This window comes from Centropristis striata, chromosome 22, assembly GCF_030273125.1.
Source record: "Centropristis striata isolate RG_2023a ecotype Rhode Island chromosome 22, C.striata_1.0, whole genome shotgun sequence".
NCBI lineage: Eukaryota > Metazoa > Chordata > Actinopteri > Perciformes > Serranidae > Centropristis > Centropristis striata.
The window spans coordinates 25,153,033-25,173,278 of record NC_081538.1 but is presented as its reverse complement, the minus strand read 5'-3'; the positions used below and the strand labels follow the sequence as shown (position 1 = coordinate 25,173,278).

The following is a 20,246-nucleotide window of genomic DNA, read 5'->3' as shown; positions in this document are numbered from 1 at the left end:
GATATCTAGACATTTTCCATGGTTTTCTTAATAACCAAAAATAATCATCAAAAAAGCCATGAAAAATGTCTAGATATCAGCTCTTAAATTAAACTCTTACCAGATATTGTTATTATATTTGTCCAAACAAATGTACCTTTAGTTGTAACAGGCATTAAAATGAACAAGAAATTGAAGAAAACAAGGGTGTTTTTATCATTTTTTCCATGGCTGTATATGGCATTTAACTGCTCAAAGTACTAAGAAATAACACATGAAAACTCCACAGCAATGTCTCTTTCCAAAAATCATAACCTGGTTACTGGAGATAATCCACAGACCTTGTAGTTCCACTTTTTGAATTAAATTACTGGCATAAATTAACTTTTCTTTGATATTCTAATTTATTGAGATGCACCTGTATATGTATTTACAAAAACGCGTTTTAATATAATCAGATGTAACATTAAATATCTATTTTTAACCGTTTTCAAATGAAAGTAGATGAAAAAGTATTTGCAAATTATTTTTTTTACATTTTTCATAGCGTCCCAACTTTTTTGGAGGAGGACGGCCTTAATGTTTACATCTTGAGCTGTCAGAAGCTTCTCGTCTGAGCAGATGTAGTGATTCAGTTCACAGGTGTGGTTAATTTTTTTTAAAAATAGTTCCGACATGAAACTGTTCAAAATAAAGTTTGTGGATTATCTCGCACTAAATGGGTCAATTTTTGGCGCTTTGAGCAACACAAACCATGTGCTGCACATCCAAAACACTGACACCAACACCAAACAGCTACATTGAGGAAAAAGAATAAGCATTTTAGATTTTTGTGTCACTGTCCCTTTAAGAAGCAGTGGGGGGACAATACTTAGTTCATGTTAACAGAAGTTGTATCCTTAAAAAAGGTACAATGACTGACTGGTTAAAGCACAGCTTATCGTTACAACTCGAAAAAACCACGACCATGAAATAATTTTGAGCAATGATTCAAAAATACAAAACAGAAAAACAAACCTCAGCAGCTGCAAAAAGCAGGAGGTGAATCTTTTTTTTTTTTTTTTTTTAAAGTCTTGCGCGAGTCGAGTGCTGAGAAAACATCCTGTCTGCATCCATGACGTGGCTGGTGGTTAATCGAAGGTTATGTCCATGGCATCATTCCCTGAGAGTGAAGAACTGCGCACCCCGAGCAAAACACACATCTCACATCAGCACTGCTGTTATTTTTTTCTTTTTAAAAAAAAAAAACCTCACTCATCCCGTTGAAGTTCCACAGACTTCTTCTGAATGCATCGACTACTTTGGATCGACCACAGTGGCTCAGAATACTTTTTTTTGTGTTTTTTTTTTTGCTAAACGATAACTGGCACTAGCTGAAAAAAGCTCAGGTTTTAGACATGGAAGTTGACGTTTTTCTCAACCTAACCTAGTTTCTATTCGCACATAGCCCAACACGTCTGGCTACAGGGAGAAGAGGAAACCAGAACAGACAAGAATCAACACAGGATCTATCCGACAGGAGGGACGGGGAGAAGTAGAGAAGAGTTGTGACAGAATAGAAGGTAATAAAAGATTTGTAGGTAAATTGCTACTCAACAGATGATGATCACATGAACTCTAAAACATCCACATTTACAAAAAAAGTATGTGTTAAAGTTTAAAAAAGAGAAAATTAACCCTATGAAGGAGGAGAAAAAACACCCTCAGAATAGCTGAGGCTTTAGGGTCAAAATATAATAAAATCATTATCTCTTTCAATTAATAAATACATCATTCAGAATCCATAAAAATAACACATTAAAAAAAATCAACAACATAGATAAAACGAGAAATAAATTAAGCGGGAGTCATTTCGTCGTCCTCGAGAGCGAATGACTCGTAATTCCTATTTTAAACAAATTCGGAGAGGCAGCACTTTGAGCAGCCGGAATCACTCAGAAACTCTAATTATCAGACAACACAGTGCCGACGTGAGAGTTTAAAGTCTGTAATGCATCTACTCAGATTGTTCTACGAGTCCAGGGGGGACGAATGCACCAAAGTGCTGCCTCTCTCTCTTTTCCTCTCTCCTCAAAAGTCATTATTGCTGGTGTGACTGAGATAAAAGGGGGGTGGGGGGGTAATCAGGGCTGGAAGGGACAAGCATGAGTGGAGAAGTACAAACAATAAGCACCATTTTGAAATTTCAGTTCACCGCGCTTCACCTCCTTAGCACCTCGTTTCCCCCTTTTCAGAGCCAGAGGAGAACAAAAAAATAAAATAAGAGAGACCCTGCTAGAGATTTACAGCTCCGTTTCATCTGCTCCTCCGTCCCGGTTCAGTTCGTCGCAGATCGCCGTGAAGCAAGTGAAGCTTGTGCAGAGGGTGGTTCAGCAGAGAGAGGAAATAATAAAGGGATGGTTTGGATTCATTGAAGTGAGGTTGTATGAGGTGCTTATCTAGAGTCGGTCTATACTGTAGATGGTGGAAGTTTGGCTGCAGGCAGGAATACTGACACAGGAGCTGCAGCAAAACATATTTTAACCACCTAAGAAATCTTTCTATAAAAGGAAGCTGTTGTCCAAGCTCTCTTCAAAGCCACCAGACTCCATTGACAAAAACGTTAATTTTACCTTACAGAATACAGGAGTTGCAAGCCTCGATTGATTGGTCTGTTTTGGTTTCTGAGGTCAGCCCTACACAAGGGTGTGTATGTGACTGTTTTAACATGTTATAATAATGGCATCATAATCTTGATTTTTCATTCAAACTTCTACTACATATATTTATTACACATTTTGCTTGTTTTTGCTGATGTGACAAGTGAATTTCCCCAATGTGGGATCAATAAAGTGTTATCTAATGTTATCTAATCTGTCATTGGCCTCATAATGACACTGCTTTAACTTCACTCATTTAATTTGAAAAGGTTATTATGAACCTTAGTTTTTGTTTGTATTACTGGGATAAAAGCATACCAACTGCTTAAATATCCGAAAATATTCACACCATAGACACTACCATTAACTATTCCTGTAACAGACAGCACAGCCAAATATTAGGTTTTGACCTAGTCTTGCTGTGTGACTGTGTGAATCTGAATTAATCCTTTTAAAATCACCCAAAGTGACACAATAACACAAACAGACGAACTGATCGAGGCAGCTATCGACCAGCAACTCACAGTCTGTGAGGTTAAATTACTGTTTTTGTCAATGGAGTCTGGCGGCTTTAAAGAGCATCGAAAACAGCATACATAAACTGAAAACAGGGCTGTGTGACAGCACGGTAAAGCTGTGAAAAACATTCTCAGAATTGTAAAACATAAATACAATTGATCTGATTTTTCTTTTAGGGGGGCAAAAATATGTTTTGATGCTGCCCCCCAGTCCAGAGAAAGAGGTTTTATAGCATCAAATAAGAAATTAAAGCTAAACTTAAAAGAAAAATAAACACTTGTATTGTAAATCAGTGTGATAAGAACTATTTAAAAATGACTTTGTGGTTTTAGTTTGGCTCATTCCCCATCTGAATGACAGGGTTTATGACCTGTACTGCAGCCAGCCACCAGGGGGCGATCAAGGTGTTTTGAACTTTTAAAGGACTTTCTTGTCGTCCACGTTTATATACAGTTTGTGCTCCAAACTGGGGGCGTCCAAACCGCCATCTACTGTAGCAACACACCGACTAGTGATAAGGAACTCATACATCACCACTCCAAGAAAAAGGCGAACTATCCCTTTAAAGTATGACGCGGATGATCTTGGCATCAGAAGCTGCTCCCCAGCGAAGCAAGAAGCGTTTTTGATGTTCGTTTGGTAGACCTCCTACATCTCATTTGTCCATTTGAATGCCAGCAGGAGCTTCAGTCCACCTTTTCCCTGCAGCAGAAACATTTCACAACATGCTTGTCCCTCTCCGCTTCCCGTAGCTCCTTTCCGTTTTGTTCTTAGTGTGCTTGTGGTGAAGACGTGCACTTGCTTATTTCAAATCCATTACCCTGTCTCCTAAGCATGCACAGTGAGCGTGTTTTTTTTTTTTTTTACGTGTCAAGATTCGTTCAGTTACGGTAGTCTCTCCAGGCAGTGTTTTTTCTCTCTTTCTCCATTTACTACAGCACAAAAGTGTCCGGTAACAAATACACCAATGTTTCTTTTTTTTTCTTCAAGAAAATGTCCCCCAAAGCATCATTTTTGCTTTTGAGGATTTGGAGTGTTACACAAAGACGCGATTGTGTCTGTTGAGTTTCAGGATCTTCCCCAGTCTCTGCTTGGCTGTGGCCATTCCTTTTTTGGGCCGCTTGCCTGAAAAAAAAAACACACATAAGAAAAATTGAAAGGCATTAGAATTAAGCATAAAGGGAGATAAATCTTACAATGCATATCTACTAATGGGGGGAAAACAATTTATTGGTCATCTATTGAGTCTATAAATTGTCAGATAAGTTGACATAAGCCTCAAAAGGATACCATTTACTTACAGGATATGTTCACATTTTATAATAAAATATAAAAAAAATATAATGGGTCTGCAACCTTTACTAACAAAAAAGCCACAGTTGGCCTTGGAGTTAGATTGGAGCTGCAAACCTTATTTTGAGCCTTAAAATGAAAACTAAACAGCCTACTAAGTCTAAATTAGTCTACCAACATTATAAATAGGTCATACTTGAGCATTTATTTATTTTCATTGACTTAATGTTAATAATGAAAATATTCAACTTATTTTATTATAAAACTATTATTATTATTAATAATAATTTAATTTCTAACTTTGCATATTTGTGTTTATTATTTTGTTTTGCTATTATTATTTTTCTAATTATTATTATTTTTTTAATTTAATTTAACCTGTAACAAAATTAGGTAAAAAAACAAAATTGTTTTCTCCATTTTATTATTATTATAATAATTTTATGACATTGCAGTTATTTATTTCCTAGTAATGAAAATATTCAAATATTACTTTTTTAAAAAGTCATATCTGTAACAAAATGAAAAGAAATAACCGTTTGATTTCGTATAATTTTTTTTGTGACAGCTACATGGAGACACTACAGACGGCCTGAAGGGCCCCATGTGGCCCCAGAGCCGCAGGTTGCCTCCCCCGGTTTTAGAAGCTCAAACCAGAAAACTATAAGCATTTTCACTTAAAATGATCAAACAAAGATGTGATTTCCGAACCTTTGGTGGCCTGATTGCTGATAGGTGGGGGGTTGGGGGCGTGCCTCTTGGAGGGGTGCAGCGGTGGAGACATGGAGGGGTCACAGTACTGGTAGTCCGTCTCGGGGCTGCCGCCGTGGCTCCGGCTGAGCGGGCTGGGGAGCCCCTGATTGTCCCAGGCCTCGCTGCTGTTGCCCTGGCTGTCCATGGGGCTCTTGTCCCCCTGCAGGCGGTGCTGGTGCTGCGCCTCCTCCCGGCGCTCCAGCGGCGAGCACTGGCCCGAGCCGGACCACCACGGCTCCTGGGACGAGGCCACCTTCTCGGGCTCGGAGGAGCACAGCAGACCCGCCATGGACAGCATCCCCTGAATGGCCTCTTCTGTGCTGGGTGAGGTAGGACGTTCTCTGTGAGGAGGAGAAGGAGAGACTCCATTACTTACAAACTCTCACTGTGCACAAAAAAAGTGTGAGCGTTGAGGGGTGCAGCGATGTACAGAAGTCCATTTCTTCCAGTGAGAGAAAAATAAGAAGAGAATTAGAACTCTATAATGAAACTTGGGATGAAAAACGATTAAATCATTACATTGAATCTCAAAATAATGACTTATCTCAAAATGAGAAACTTTCCGAATTTTTTTTAATATATAGTATCTTAAAATACTTTTTTTCAAAATACTGATTTTATTTTAAAATAATAATAATAAGTCATTATTTGAGAGACTACGCCATTATAATCTAAAAATAATGACCTATTTCAAAAGAACTTATTACCTCAAAATAATGATTTATTCTTATGTAAAAATGACTCCATATTACGTAAAAATATTGACCTATCACATCAAAATATTTACCTCTCTCAAAATGAAACACTATCTAAAAATAATTACTCATCTAAAAATAATGACGTATTATCTAAAAATAACTACTTATCCAAATATAATGACTTATCTAAAATTAATAACTTATTATCCAAAAATGACTTATTTCAAAAGAACGTATTACCTCAAAATAATTATTTATTCTTATTTTAAAATAATGACTTATCTCAGAATTAGAAACTTTCGAAAATGTAATGACTGAGCCTCTCAAAATATTATGTCATTATTTTGAGAGACTAAGTCATTAAAAAAAGGCTTCTCAAAAATAATTAGCTATTATCTAAAAATAATGATTGATTTCAAAATAACTTATTACCTCAAATTAATGACTCAATATTATGTAAAAATATTGAATCATTATGTAAAAATATTGACTCAATATTATGTAAATATATTGACTCATTATTATGTAAAAATATTGACTCATTATGTAAAAATATTGACATTAAACATTAGTCTGAAACTATGTTTAAATACTAATTAAAGTATATAAAACAATGAGAAACTTCCTCTTAATAATGTCTCAGTATCTCCAAAACAATAAGGAACACCAAATCGTTATTTTGAGATAGTAAGTCATTATTTTAACAAATTTTCTTATTATTTTGTAATACGAGTTTACAGTTTCTTTTTATAATGATTCATCGGATCCTTTTTCTCTTCGTCACGCTGGTTGAAATGGGTTTCAATAATAACGGGACCGTTTTTCTTTTCATGCATTTTGTTTTTGTTCTCTCACCGTTTGAGTGGTTTGTGTTTGTGCCTGAGTTTCTGGCCAGACTGGTCCAGCTCTATGGTGTGCCCTGAGCCTCTCAGCTGAGACGAGCCCCTCTCCTCCTCATCCTCGTCCTCCTGGGAACTCCCTGAATCGTCATCGGAAGAGGACGACGATGACGAAGACGACGATGAAGACGAAGACGACGAGGCTTTTCGCTGCAGCGGCAGGAAGAAAAAGAAGATGCATCAGAATCGACAGCGTAAAAAGTCAATGATCGATGTGGAATATCTGTGTGACATTATTGCCTGTTTGATTTGTAATTCTGCTCCCCAAAAAGCATCTAATGCATCACTTTCCAGCTCAAACGTTCTGTATTTGCATGAATGTCTTTAATTGTTTAATGTCATTTTTTTGTAGCCTTTTATCTCTGTGTACTGTCTGCTTCTGTGTTGCATGTTGTTAATTATTACCTTACAGTGTATTATTTATTTTATGATGGGTTTTTTTAACTAACAAATATTTTCTTACTTTTATTATTGCTTTGCATGCTTGTAAAGTTTGGAAAAATCATGCGTTTATTTAATTGCATTTTTATTTTTGAAGTCTTTTTTTAAAAAGTTGAATTATATTGTTAGTTATAAATAAATCCAATTTAAAAAAGTAAAATAAATAAATAAACACACATATATATATAATTAAATTAGATAAATTAAATGAAGAATAATTAATAAATATAAAGAAAACATATATAAATTGTTTTAATAGCATAAACATAATAATAAAAAAAATAAGATCACTTAATTGCTGTTCCACACCCCAATTAATTTAATATACAAAATACATGAAAATAAATTACACCAAAATAATTCAATTACATTATAATTGAAACTAAAATCAGATTAATAACTAAGCCTTTACTGATACTCTACCAATAATGATTATGGAGGTATAATAAAACTCCAACAAAACTCCTAAAAGTATTTCCCCCTCAAAATATGTTTCACATAAGTCAAAGTATTATGACATCAGATGCTGTTTGTCTGCTCAGTGTGTTTACCTCTGTGGGAGAGTCACCGTCTGAATCCACGTCTGACACACTGGAGTGTCCTGAGACTTCTTCCCTGAGTTCAGTCTTCACCCTCTGCAGACCGCCTGAGAAACACAGAAACACCCCACCAGCTCAAAACACTGACCAACAACACACTGGAAGGCTAAAATATGGATTCAATAATAATAATAAAATAGTCAGGGTTCATACACTTTAGCAGTGGTCAAATTCAAGCATTTTTCAAGGACTTTAAAGGTATATTTTCAAGCTTTTCCAGTATCTTACACCTGTTGTAAATTGCATGTTTTAGATGAGTACTTACATACTAAAAGGGGGAGATTTCACTGAACCATACCAACAGCGATGGTATTACACTTTTAGGAGGAACGGTCTTCATTTCAGATAGGCTACTCATTATTTTTACATTGAACATGTGATTATCTATAGTCTATAGATGGATATAGTCAGATTGCAAGAGAAATACAGTAGGAATTTCAAGCATTTACAAGCACTTTATCCAAAAACCAATATTACCTCAAAATAATTATTTATTTTAAAAAATTGACTTATCTCAAAATGAGAAACTTTCCCAAAAGCACTTTTTAAACCTCGAAAATACAACATTAAATTCAAGCATTTTCAAGGATTTCAAGCAGTAAGTAGCCCCTGGGGACTTACTGAGGAGTATGGGTTTGTCCACCATTCTGTGCAGCTCCTGACCGTCTTCTGTCCTCTCAGACTTGATGTTCACACAACTCTTTGGTGGGCCAACGGAGGACCGATCACCCTCCGTCTTCACCGGGCTGCTGCCTGGCCGCCTCATATCTCTGCACACAAACATCCATGTGTGAAAGATGAAAAATTATGAGATAGAAAGATTCACATCATCATAACGCTGTGTCTTTAAACATCTCTACTATAATCTCAATTAAACTGAGGGTTTATCTTTGCAATTTAACTCCCCTGTTGTTTCATTTCCTTCATAAAAGGCCAATTTTATGTTATTTAAATTGCACCTTTCTGACTCTAGTTTCTGTTATAATTTATGGTGTGTTATGCGATGCAGTTCTTTGAGTTGGTGCTCAAGGTTTTCTCATTTTATGTTTTTAATAAAACTGGAAGGATAGAAATCCTCAGAGTACTTTCCTTGGAAGAACTCCAAAATAAAAATGAAATGAGAGCAGCTTCATTAATGTCTGCCAGCCGCTGATTTATCACTAGTGACTCTTTTACAATACACTTGAATGATCTGCATGTAAATAATAGGATAAATGTGTATTTCTACGATTAATATATGCAATTATTGCTTGAAAAGGCATCACTGCTAGCCCCATCAACTTATTTTATTTATTTTTTTATTGTTTTGTCCCTTGTATTATTATTAGAACTTTTTTACATTGCATTTATTTATTTCCTAATAATAAAATATTCAAATTGTTATTTGATTATGAAACTATTATAAGAACTGTTATACTAATTTACTTTCTTAGTTTTCATATTTGTGTTAATTATTTTGTTTTGCTGTTTGCTTTTTTAACTCATACCTGTAACAAAATGAGGTGAAAACATATCCTAAAGTTTAAAGAACCATTTATTTTCTCCCTTTTATTATTATGAGAATTATATTACACTGCATTTATTTATTTCCTAATAATAATCATATTAAAATTATAATTTTATTATAATACTATGATTACTGATGTTACTATTATTATTATTATTATTATTATAATACCAATATAATAATAATTCTTACTTCTCACATTTGTGTTTATAATTTTTTATATCATCTTATATCATTTTTTTGTTATTATAAAGTTTTTTTTAACTCATACTTGTAACAAAATAAAGTGAAAAAAAGCACATCCTAAAATTAAAATAAATTAATTAAAAACATTTTTTTTTTATTTACAGCTGCCTACACTTTCCCCACATTTAGGTTGAGAGATTCTGTGCATATGACCGCTGAGCCCTGATTAATAAGCAGCACAAACACCAACAGCAGTGAGCTCTTACCTGATAATCCTGCCGTTGACCAGCATTAGTCGGAGGTGGTTTTCCTCTATAGTCTCTGCAGCTGCTGATGCAGTCGACACTTTGTTGAGCTTCCCACGAACCTTGGCACAGAACGCCGCATCCTGAGTCGAGCAGACGAGCGTCAGTCAATAAACTATTTTTGACACATTTTAGTCCACATGTTACACTTATAGAGCATCTTCCCTGAGCTACATTTCTGCTTCATAAAAAGTGTAACTGTGAGTGCTGCTGTCAGTAAACAGTGACTCACCTCCTCCAGCGGTCCCACCTCCAGCCTCCTCAGCACCTCCCTGGTGTGCTGCTCCAGGATGTCCAGGTTGGAGGGCACTTTGGGGGCCTGCCGCTGCTGCTCCCTCAGCCGCCGGGCCGCCCTCCTCGCCTGCCGGGCCTGGCACAGCCTCTCCAGCGTGGCGCGAGTGGCTGGGCAGGCGTTTACTCCAGGCACGACTCCACACCCACTTCCCTGAGATTTCACTGGCTTGCTACCGCTGACCGGTTCCTCCTGTTGGTGGAAATGAAACAGAATGGAAAGTTTTTTTAAAGTTTATTTATATTTTTAAAGTCCTAATCACAAGCTGACAGTGTGGCTGTCCTGCGTATCCTGTGTGTGGCTGGCCAAAGTTGTATTTTTATGTACGTAGAGTGAATTATTTAGATAGATAGATAAGATAGATAAGATAGATAAGATAGATATAGATAGAGATAGAGATAGAGATAGAGATAGAGATAGATAGAGATAGATATATAGATATATAGATAGATAGAGATATATATATATATATATAGATATATATATAGATAGATATATAGATAGATATATAGATATATCTATATATCTATCTATATCTATATCTATATATCCATATATCCATATATATATCTATATATCCATATATCCATATATATATCTATATATATCTATATATATCTATATATATCTATATATATCTATATATATCTATATATATCTATATATATCTATATCTATCTATATATCTATATATCTATATATCTATATATCTATATATCTATCTATATATATCTATCTATATTTATATATATATAGATATAGATAGATATAGATATATATATATATCTATATCTATATATATATCTATATATATATCTATATATATATATATATATATATATATATATATATCTATATCTATATTATATTTATTATTGTTACTGTTGTCATTGTCATTATTATTATTATTATTATTACTATTAATAATAATTTAAAAAATCTGAAAATACTTTATATTATGTATATTTGTTATATGTAATAACGATAATAATAATATGAATAATTAATATTATTAATAATTTTGTTATATTTATTTTGGTGCACATGGAACTAATGTTTTTCAAAACATATTTAATATATTTATTATTATTATAAACAACAACAACACATTATTGTTTTAACTGAGTTTAAAATATATTACTACTATATTACTACTCCTTAAATATATCACTACATTTAAGAAAAAAAACTGCAGTAACAAATACCCAAAGACCAAGTATAGTGTGATAGGGAAAAACGGCATAAATAAACCAAGTATTTGGTATAATTATAATTTAGATATAGTAGTTATTCTATAGTAGTTACTCTTGTTAGTTATTCTAGAGAAGAAAAAAAACAAGCTACAGTTTTTTTAGCATGTTAAAGTTTATATTTAAAACCAGCACAAATGCATCAGTTGAGAAGCTGATCTCTTCTCAGAGCCGACATAAACACCTGCATCAAGTTTGAAAAGGTCCAACCCTCTCCTCCTCTATCTCTTACCTCCAGGTAGCGGATTTCCTTGGTCAGCTCTTTAATGAGATGGTTGGGCCTGATATGGTCTGGTACCTCACTGGTGGGCTCAGTCACCTGCGAAGACACGGAGGAGCACATTCAGACGGGAGGAGTGAACAGAAAGAAGCCTGTTGTTGGCCGCTGACACACATCCAGCAGATAAGGACAAGCAGCAGTGACGGCTGTGTAACAATAACCAGCTGGAGATATTCAGGAGCAGGAACACGGAGACGACCGTGAGAACCGCGTGGCCGGCGCTCACCTCTCTCTTCAACCAGGTCCTCAGTGCTCCGATTAAAGCCTTGACTCCCTCCACCAGGTAGGTTGGTGGCGGACAGTTATCCTCTCGTAGCTCTGAGAGGAGAAAAAAAACATACAAATATTAAAAAACTTCGAAAAACCCAGAAAACTTATAAAATATTTTACATATTTTAAACTACTCTGACAGTAATTGTGACATCTTCTTTTGTTCAATTTGTTGTGAAATTCTGTTAATACCATGTGTGATTTATTTAGGTTTGTTTTTAAGCATCTATTTGTGTTTCATTTATTAAAATATTTGGACTTATTTTATTCTTGCATTTGTGTTTTTAATTTTGTGCTTTATTTCATCAATTTATTTATTTAGTTTGTATTATTTATTTAATTTGAACCATTATTGTTGGATAATTAGGGTACACTGTCTATTACGAAATATAGTATCACATACATATCAGTTTCTGATATGTAAAACTTTTATCTTACACCTAGTATTGTGCATTCATATGTCAGTATTTTTTTTTAACGTATTAAACGTTTGACTCTCACCTTTTAGCGTTTCCAAGAGGTTCTTGGCCACATACCAACAGATGGCCTCGAAGTACGGAAACTTGAAGAGGTCTGGTGTTTTCAGGCGACGCTCCATCTCATAACACCTACAGACCAATAGATGAAATACAGAATATTAATTAATAAAAGCACTTTTCATAGGAAAAAAATGCAGCTGCAAAGTGGTTTACAATAAAGAAATGACATGCACTTGTGTGTTTTACATAAAAATAGAATAAACAGAAAAAAAGGGACAGAATGCCACAATTAAAAGGAAAATAAGATGGAAGACGAAACCCACTTGATAATAAAATACAAGTAAGACTAGAAAATACTGAAAACTAAATTCTACCAGAGACTGACATATTTTACCAAATATGGTGAGTTTTTAAACATGATGAAGCCCGAAAAAAGGCATTTGAAATTCCAGAAGTATAATAATAATAATTCCTTCAATTTCAATAAGGTCCTTGCACTGTTGGTGCTCGGGCCCTAAAAAAGGATGAAAATAGAATACATAGTTCATTGCATAAGATGGGAAATTAACATCCAATGAATGATAGTAATAAATAAATAAATAAATAAATAAATACAATACATAGAAGGTATGAAATAAAGTAAATATATAACATTTTAAAAGAAGAGCAGAAAAAAGGAAAAGAAAAATCAGGTCTCTATCAGTGAAGTTCTATTGTTGTGATATTATTTTGTTGATAAAGTAAAAAACATGGAAGCAAACTTGTTTCTAAATAAGACAATATTTTTTGTGAGATGCAAGTCGTTTACCTGAGCTGCATGCCAATATTGAGGTTGTGAAGGAAGTTCCCTCCAAACGCCATGCAATCCTGAGAGGTGAGAACAGCATGGATCCAGCCTGTAGGGGGCGCCAGAGCACAAATGTTCACACAACTTGCACGCCTCTAGACTGACTTGCAACAATAACACACTTAAAAAAGAAGACAGCTTCATCTTAATACTGGGCACCTGATCAAATATGTTGATCTGCATGAATAAATGGAGTTACTTAGAGCACTTACAGCCATGGAAAAAAATATTAGACCACCCTTGTTTTCTTCAGTTTCTAGTTCAGTTTAATGCCTGGTACAACTAAAGGTACATTTGTTTGAACAAGTATAATAATAACAACAAAAATAGCTCATAAGAGTTTAATTTAAGAGATGATATTGAGCCATTTTCCTTGGTTTTCTTGATAATGATTTTGGTTATGATCAAGAAAACCAAGAAAAATGGCTCAATATCATCTCTTAAATTAAACTCTTTTGAGCTATTGTTGTTATCATTATATTTGTCCAAACAAATGTACCTTTAGTTGTACCAGGCATTAAAATGAACAAGAAATTGGAAAGAAACAATGGTCTAATATTTTTTTCCATGCATGAAGATGCACAAAAGAGCCACATGTGCACACAGAAAAAACTTTTTATCCTCCCACAGGCTGGTCTAAAAAACAAAAAAAAAACAAGATAAGGTTGTTTATTACAATGATGTGCTCCCCCTCTGATAAACAGTGCTCTTTATACAGCGCAGAGTGAGAGAGAGCAGAGTCTGGGGGGGTTGGTGTGAGGCTGATAGACAGGCCTGATAATGCACTGGTTGACTGACCTACTGTGCTCTCTGACCCCCACTTAATTCCCACCTCTCCACACCCTCTCTGCCAAAAAGCTCCTCTTCACAATGCTGAGAAAAGCATGGCTTGAAGACTGATTGAGGACGTCCAGCAGTTGACGAGCTGAACTGAGCTTTGTCCTGTCTGAGAGCAAAGGAACTCGATCGGCTTAAAAAGTCCATTGAGAGACTGATGGATGGATAATTGTACGACCGGAGACATTCGCTTCGCTTTAGGTGAATGAAAGCATGTCATATTCACTTAGTGACAAGAAACACAAACATCTTTTTAGCCTCTTCGCACAACTTCTAATTAACAACACCGGCACCGCTACTTAAAGGAATGTAAGCAGAGGAAAGCTGTGATCTACGGCTGCACTGCTACTTTCATCATATTACATAATGGCACTGTCTTTCTTTGTGTTTCCATTGCAATTATGATCATTAAGAACTGTTTGGGTTGTTGCTCAGGAAAGACATTCCCTCTCTGTTATTTTCCCTTGGCAATGACAGAGGACTTTCAAGAAGCCTGTATTTTCCTGGCAGGAGCCATGGGAAGACTAGAGATTATTTTAACTTTTTGAAAGCATGTGAAAAGACAAACAACAGGTCGGCTGGGGCGGTGCAGAGGAGCTGTCAGGCACAAACTACAGTGAAAGGCCTATAACATAAGTGACACATAGGTCCAAAAGTTGCTGAGAGTCTGAAAGTTATTGTCCAAAACCACAAAGTAGGTGACCATCCAAGACTCTAAAAGCTCCTTTCACACATGCACTGCAACGCTGAACTTATCTCGACATTATCCAGAGGAGGAGAGAATGCAACTGTCCCCATCAGTTGAACCCCGTCAGTCTAAGTAATGTCTGATTGAAATCATGTGTATGGATAATATGTAGAGGTGTGAATCGGCAGAGCCCAACAATACATTTTTATCCCAATACTTGAGTCTCGATGCAATATTATTGTGATTTTAAGCATTTTTTCCAATATGGTATTGCGATACAATATATTGCGATTTAACTGTTTAACTGCATTTTCTGTCCACAAAATTAAATTCAATCAAGAATTGTTTTGTCAAATAAGAGAAAATTCTTAGTCTATTCATCTCACTTCAGTCTTTTGATTTCTCCACAATGAGAGTCAAACCCACAGACTGACCAACAAAGTATTCAGTCAAACTAACTGAACTGATATCAAACATGTTGGACGACAACAACTGCAGCATTTTATCAAACTTTCAAAAACTTTAAGCTTCACTGATATGAATTATTTTGAATGAAACATCAAAAAAGCTGAACTTTGCAGCTTTATTTCAACAACTTTGTGACATGATATCCTGACGCACATGGTGCCTATAGATTCTTTAGATCTTTTAGTTTCATATGATACCAGTATCTCAAAAACAGTGAAAATACTGGCGTCCTGCCGGCTGTCCGAACACTAAATATCGATTCTTGTAGGCTACAAATCAATACAATATCCATTTTTTTCCCTCCGCTTATCCGGGGCCGGGTAGCGGGGGCAGCAGGCTAAGCGGGGCATTCCAGACGTCCCTCAGCCACAAAGTCCAGCTCCTCCTGGGGGACCCAGAGGCGTTCACAGGCCAGGCAAGAGATAGAATACCTCCACTGTGTTCTGGGTCTTCCCCGGGGCCTCCTACCAGTTGGACGTGCCCAGAACACCTCTAACAGCATGCAACAAAATCGAGATTTATCGATTCTTTTCCCCACCTCTAGTAATATGGCAGGTCACTGTGTGGAGAATCAACAGCAAGTGAAGGGGCATGTTGATGACATTTATATAATCCAACTGGAGCAAAACCGTAAGAATAAAACACATCTGAGAGTGAAGAAGAAGAAGGGTCATTGTCAAGAAGGGTCAAAGATGGCAACAAAAATGTCTGACTGGAGAGCAGACATGATTCAGGAACTCCTGACGGTAAGGGTCAACGCCAAAATCTCAAGACAAATTTAAGAACAACACTGTGATTTCTGCAGCATAGTTTTTGCTTCACATTCTGCCTTCCACACGGTCTACCCGGGCGCCACCCTTTGCCTTGATCAAATCAAATATTCACAGCAGGTGAGAACTTGTTTGACAATCTCCTGTTGTGTGCTGCATGTGTGAAAGGGCAACTCTGGACAGTGACCGCCCATGATTCTCAAGACATTTCCCAAAGTTCATGTGGAAAACAGCTTCAGGTTCTAGTTTGGTGCAGACCTAACAATCTGCCTGTTTCTGGCTGTGCAACTAACCTGATCCCAGAAGCCGTGAGCAATAGAATAACATGGCAGTCACCCCATTCTAGTGTCATATAGATCTATTCTGATAGTGCAGTAGCTGAAATAATGAGTAGAATATTGTGTGGTTAATAAGTATTAAGCAGGTTTGTAATGAAAAAAAGGATATAAATAACCTGCTTGTATACAATGTTGAGGTTATACATGCATCATCTCTTCATACTCTGTCTTCCGGTCCTGTTTACCTCTATCACACTGTTTGTGGGTGTTTTATACGTTTGGACGGGCTGATGGCTTTTGTAAAGCACTTTGAGTTGCATTTATATGTATGAAAAGCGCTATATAAATAAAGTTTGATTGATTGATTATGACAAAAGAAGAGCAGGCAAATGAAAAACAGGAAAAAAATTGTTTAGATCTAAGGGCTTTAATTCCACTGCAGGAAAGACTTCTCTGCAGTTAGATGGAAAACATCATCTGCATATATATATATCGGCATCCATATTAGTTGGAAAATATTGTATATAAGCCAAAAAATTCAATCTCATGCATCCTTAATAAGGACTTTTTTTTCTGAATTTACAGTCAGAGGCAATCATTTACATCCGGTGACAGATGATACTTCAGTCTCTCTCTGAACAAACATCACTATGAAATGGAGTGGGAGCAAATTATCTGATCAGAAAATCATGTCAGCAAAGAGATGAAGAGTTTTGTTTTGAAAACAAAACTGTGAGTCATGTTGCAAAGTCTCAGTCTTGTATCATTAGATCTCAGTGCTGCATTCAACACAGACTGGAAATCTGGGTTGGACTTGGCACAGTGTTAAACTGGTTTAAAACCTATTTGCATGATAGGGACGACCGTGTGTGGTTATTATGCAATCGTTTTTATGATGCCTTTTAGATCTTATGTAAGATATGTATGGGTTTGTTTGTTATATGTGCTGTACAAATAAACTTTTCTAGACTATATATATATTGATGAAAAAGCAATTTTTTCTTCATTTTAATCCCTGGCACAACTAAAGGTACATTTGTTTGGACAAATATAATAACAGAAATAGCTCAAAAAATAGAGTTTAATTTTAGAGCTGACATCTAGCCATTTTCCATATTATCATTATATTTATCCAAACAAATGTACCAGGCATTAAAAAAACAAGAAACTGAAGAAAACTAAGGTGGTCTAATATTTTTTTTCCATGACCGTATGGTTGATTTGCAGCCTAATTACCAATACTGCTGGCTTTGTGACATCAGAGAACACAAATATAGACTTAAGAAGCAGTAGCCGTGTTTCCATTAAAGTGAATCTGAAGCAAAATTTTGAAATGCTGCATTAAAGAAATTGCAAATTAGGGACGTTTGCATCAACTGGTTTAGAGCAAATAAACAAAGCTGCAGTAACGTACTTTGGCCAGAAGATGGCAGTGTAATGTGTTGCTGTAGGCGTCACTAAACAGTAGAAGAAGTAGAGAAACAACAACAAAGAAGAGGTTGTTAATCGGGCAACTGTGGCCACTCACCAGAGAAAATGGCCAGAAGACGCCGACAGCTGAAACAGCTTCTTCCACTCTTCCAGCAGAGTGGAAACAGCTGATCAGTCATGTGGGTTAAATGCTCAACACATCAGAACTTATTCAGAATAAGTGTTTCCATCTCCCGCTTAGCGCATTAAGTATTCAGCGAATATTGGTGTTTCCATCAAGGTTTTCTCATACCAATCTTCAAAATGCACATAAAACTAACTGATGAAAACACGACTAGTGAAGTGCTGTTTGACCCACTGCCAGTCAACAAATGATCCAAACTACAGGCATAAAAGCAACATAAAACCCAGCATTAGAGCTGCTTCGGCTGTGAGAAGTAACAAGCATAAACAGACCTGTGGGGATGAGCAGGGTGGTTCCTTGGGGCACGACACACTTGTAGCACTTCTCCACTTTGTCCCCGAAGAACACTTCACTCTGATTGGGCGAGGAGCTCCATGCCTCATATAGTGCAAGGTTGGCGAGAGTGGGCTTGATCAAGTAGAAGACCTTCTCACCCTGCAAAGCAAACGAATAGGAGTTAACAGTCGCCACACTTCAACGACACTTTGATGTTGTGACTGCTGGAGCGCGGCAGCTGTGGTGATGCAGCTGTAAAAAAAACAACAACGCCCACAAACAGCTTGAAATTCATGTCGGCTTGAGTTTTACAGAAGAGGGAGGGTGAGATCATCTATATGGGCACAGCAGTGCAGCCCCCGGAGCTGCTTGATGAATAGATGTGAAGTGAGAAGCAGGGTGACCTTTCAGCAAGTCTTAGCCAATCAGCCGTGACTGCCTGTCCTAAATACCTCAGTATATACAAACAGTAAAAATCACTAGAGCCTGACAAATGATAGGGAAGCATGGTCTTGGATTGAACAACAAACAAGTCGTTTTTTTGGCCGGAAGAGCGTCATTAATTCTCGCATGATTTTCCAAACACTCACCCAGAGAACGTGGTACCAGACAGAGGTGCCTCCGAAGTCTATGTGGAAATCTGTGTAGCTGTCCTTGACCCCCATAAGGCAGTACTTCTGGACAAAGGGCTTGGGGAAGAAGGAGTCGTCGGGCCAGTAGTTCTCCACCCAGGACATCTTCTGAGCCACGTCAGGAACCTCCACCAGCTCTGACATCCTTAGAGGGTGGAGGGAGGGAGACACAAGGCAGGTTAGACTTTGATAAAGTTGTTAATACAGGGTTGGTGATGATCTGAGCGTGATTAACTTGCTTTTTAATGCGTTTATGTTAATTGTAGTATCAGCCGAAATATTGCTGCTCAATTTTTTTTACGTATGTATATAAGTTATCACACCAAAAGAAATCCAGCATTAATCAGGCTTTAGTGGGAATGCTGCTGATCTGAGATTTGCTGATTTTTTATTTTTTTACTGACTAAGTAGTTCGAAATAAACTGCAACTCCAAATGTTTAAATGCAAGTGTACAGGAATGTATTTGTCAAAAATGATTCAACCGAAAGCTCCAGAAATTTAATTTAATTTAATTTAATCCACAACACAAGAATTAATCTGTAAAAGAATAAAGTAAATGAGCAAGAAAAATAATAATAATAATAGTTTTATAATACTTATAAAAAGGAATTTTCATTTATTTTCATGTGTATTTGTTCATTTACTTCAGTGTTTATTTATGTTTTTAAAATTGTATATTTATATCCAATATTGGTCATAACATATATATTATAACATATACAGTAAATATTTTTTCTGCATATTCAATTAATAAACTTTACGTGCTTATTCATCTAAAATGTGTTTGCATTTACATAATGATCATCATATTCACTTTTTTTTAATCCCTTTACTTTTCTTTATTCTTATCTTTTCATACTACCACATATTTGATTATGTATTATTTTATTTATATTAAATTATTTATATTATATTAATTATATATATTATATTTATATTTCCATATTGCTTCTATACTCTTTTATTCTTTGAACAGAAGGTGGAACAGAATGGATAAAGCCTAAACTTAAACTGTGTGTCTTGACTGACTTGTCCTTTTGTTGTGATAATGTGTTTATTATTATGTTTGTGTGCTTACTGAAGCTCTTCCTTCAGCCAGCAGAGCGAACAGACTTGAGCAGGACTTACTTGGTGTCAGAAAACTCCAGGCTGATGAGGTTGAGGACCTTGGGTCGATGTGGGTTGGTGAAATACTTGATAAACTCGCTGAGCTTCATCTTGCTGTCCGCCTGCCGCGCCACATCAATCACGTCGATGACTTTGTCGCCACCTACATGGGAGATAAGAACCACTTAGTGCGCCTGATATCAGATGGAGAAGTTCTGTTAGTCGGTGACTCTTTAAGTGAAAAACATCTTCAACTTTTTAATTGGCTGCTGAGTGGGCGTGGGGTTGGCTGAGGTCAGCGGCCCTGCTGGCATCTCCCTGTGCTTTTAGAGCTCCAG

At 36.2% G+C, this 20,246-nt stretch overlaps 1 protein-coding gene across 1 annotated transcript in view; it reads right to left on the bottom strand.

Annotated features, from left to right (window-relative positions):
• Positions 1-1,695: 1,695 nt before the first annotated feature.
• Positions 1,696-20,246, bottom strand: part of kdm7aa (lysine (K)-specific demethylase 7Aa) — a 32,345-nt gene continuing 13,794 nt past the window's right edge. Inside the window, exons 5-18 of the mRNA XM_059325709.1 lie at positions 19,930-20,071; positions 18,759-18,945; positions 18,165-18,327; positions 13,198-13,285; positions 12,412-12,518; positions 11,867-11,958; positions 11,593-11,679; positions 10,051-10,302; positions 9,780-9,901; positions 8,442-8,590; positions 7,773-7,867; positions 6,737-6,930; positions 5,142-5,524; positions 1,696-4,262 (exon numbers count right to left, since the gene is read on the bottom strand). Of these exons, the coding sequence (XP_059181692.1) occupies positions 4,174-4,262; positions 5,142-5,524; positions 6,737-6,930; positions 7,773-7,867; positions 8,442-8,590; positions 9,780-9,901; positions 10,051-10,302; positions 11,593-11,679; positions 11,867-11,958; positions 12,412-12,518; positions 13,198-13,285; positions 18,165-18,327; positions 18,759-18,945; positions 19,930-20,071 (2,150 nt within the window). The 3' untranslated portion in view covers positions 1,696-4,173. The remainder of the gene's footprint in view (positions 4,263-5,141; positions 5,525-6,736; positions 6,931-7,772; positions 7,868-8,441; positions 8,591-9,779; positions 9,902-10,050; positions 10,303-11,592; positions 11,680-11,866; positions 11,959-12,411; positions 12,519-13,197; positions 13,286-18,164; positions 18,328-18,758; positions 18,946-19,929; positions 20,072-20,246) is intronic.